The 1,474-nt window shown below is 67.8% G+C and overlaps 2 protein-coding genes across 4 annotated transcripts in view; both read right to left on the bottom strand.

Moving 5' to 3' along the window:
- ZBED6CL (ZBED6 C-terminal like) overlaps nucleotides 1–1,468 on the bottom strand; it is a 2,123-nt gene extending 655 nt beyond the window's left edge. The window contains 3 exon segments of the mRNA XM_010843880.1: nucleotides 75–189; nucleotides 191–237; nucleotides 239–1,468. Of these exon segments, the coding sequence (XP_010842182.1) occupies nucleotides 75–189; nucleotides 191–237; nucleotides 239–724 (648 nt within the window). The 5' untranslated portion in view covers nucleotides 725–1,468.
- Nucleotides 1–1,474, bottom strand: part of LRRC61 (leucine rich repeat containing 61) — a 13,007-nt gene that overhangs the window by 5,317 nt on the left and 6,216 nt on the right. The gene's annotated exons all lie outside the window — the stretch shown is intronic.

Consider the following 1,474-nt stretch of genomic DNA (forward strand, 5'->3'; position numbering starts at 1 on the left):
CTGTCGCTCAGGGTGGCCTCCACCCGCCCAGCCTTGGAGCCCTGCAGGGAAGGGGAGGGTGGCACGGGCTATTCAGACAGCATGAGCTCCTTCACTTTGTACACAAGACCCTGCTTCCAGTGGTACATGTCCACCGCCTCGGGGAGGATGGTCTCGATCCTGCCCTTTAAGCAGGGGTCTGGCACGGTCCTCTCGGTGGAAGAGCTCGGTAAGCTGGTGGTCCGTGGAGAGCTGCAGGGGCCAGGCCCTCGGCTGGCTGCACGGCCGCACCCATCTCCCAGGCGCTCCGCTCCTCGAAGTGCCCGCGCTCCACTCCAAGGAGACAAGGGTAGCGCAGCTGGGGTGGCACCGGGCGGAATGCGGCCTGGGCAGCGCACACCTCCTCAGCTGCCACCCGGAAGGGTCGTGGGCACATGACTGGGCTGTCAGTCAGGCTCCAGGAGGTGGCCTGGAGACAGGGCGGCCCCCGCCTTGCCCAGCCGCTGCTTCTCGTAAACTCGAGCAGGCGGCCGCTGCTGCACCCACCAGCCACTCTGGCCGGCGGTGCACGGACACCCAGTGGTCCGTGGAAGTTTCTTTCCAGGAAGCCCGGGCACGGGGAGACGGGTCCGAGAGCCACAGGCCGAGCTGGCCCCGCAGCCTGTCCTCCGGAGTGCGGCCCAGGGGCAGCCCGCGGACCCCAAGCACCACCTGCCTCCTCGGGCCCCCTGGTGGGCAGTGACATCCACGGAGTTCACGTCCTTGGCCCGGCTGCCACGGAACGGTGAGGTGGACTCAGACGCCCTCGGCCCGGCACCTGCTCACCCATCGCCTCGTGGAGCAGAGGCTCTGCTCTGTGGGAGAAGGCCGGAGGCGGGAGGCAGTGGCAAGGGTTCCCCTGGGCCACGAACCTCCTGAAAGGGTGGAGACCAGACAAAGGAGAGCGGCAGGGCTGGGCTACAAAGGAGGTCCGCGGTGCTCTGGTTCCAGGCCCGGGCCTGGGGCTGGTTGGGGGGCATATGTGCCACCTGGGTCCTGCCCGACCACAATCAGGGGAGTGGCAGGGTCATCTCTAGAGGGGGAGCAGGTTGGGGAGGCCCACGCGGAATCACCTGTCCGTCCCTATCTTCCAGAGGTGAGGCATCGGGCGCTGGCATGGTGACGGCAGCCCTCAGGGACACGGCTGCTGGCCCACCAAGGCCAGGCCCTTCTGCTGCTTCTCGGGTGGCCCTCCCCGCTGCCCCCCGGGGCCTCCTGCCTCCAGCCCTGTGCTTCCCCACCAAGTGATGGGACAGACGCGAGCATTGGGGCTGCCCCTTCACTTCACCAGGCCTGACACTCGACTGGCATGGGATGCGGGTGACCCAGCGGTCGTTCCTGCAAGTTGACAGTAAAGAAGTGTCTCATGTCGGGGAGGGCCGCTGACCCGGGGACAGCCTGGAAGCCCAGCCCTTGGCCTCGGCCTGCACGGTTCTCCCCGGCTTCTGCAGGCACA

Source organism: Bison bison, unplaced genomic scaffold (genome assembly GCF_000754665.1).
Source record: "Bison bison bison isolate TAMUID 2011002044 unplaced genomic scaffold, Bison_UMD1.0 scf7180017864191, whole genome shotgun sequence".
Lineage (NCBI taxonomy): Eukaryota > Metazoa > Chordata > Mammalia > Artiodactyla > Bovidae > Bison > Bison bison.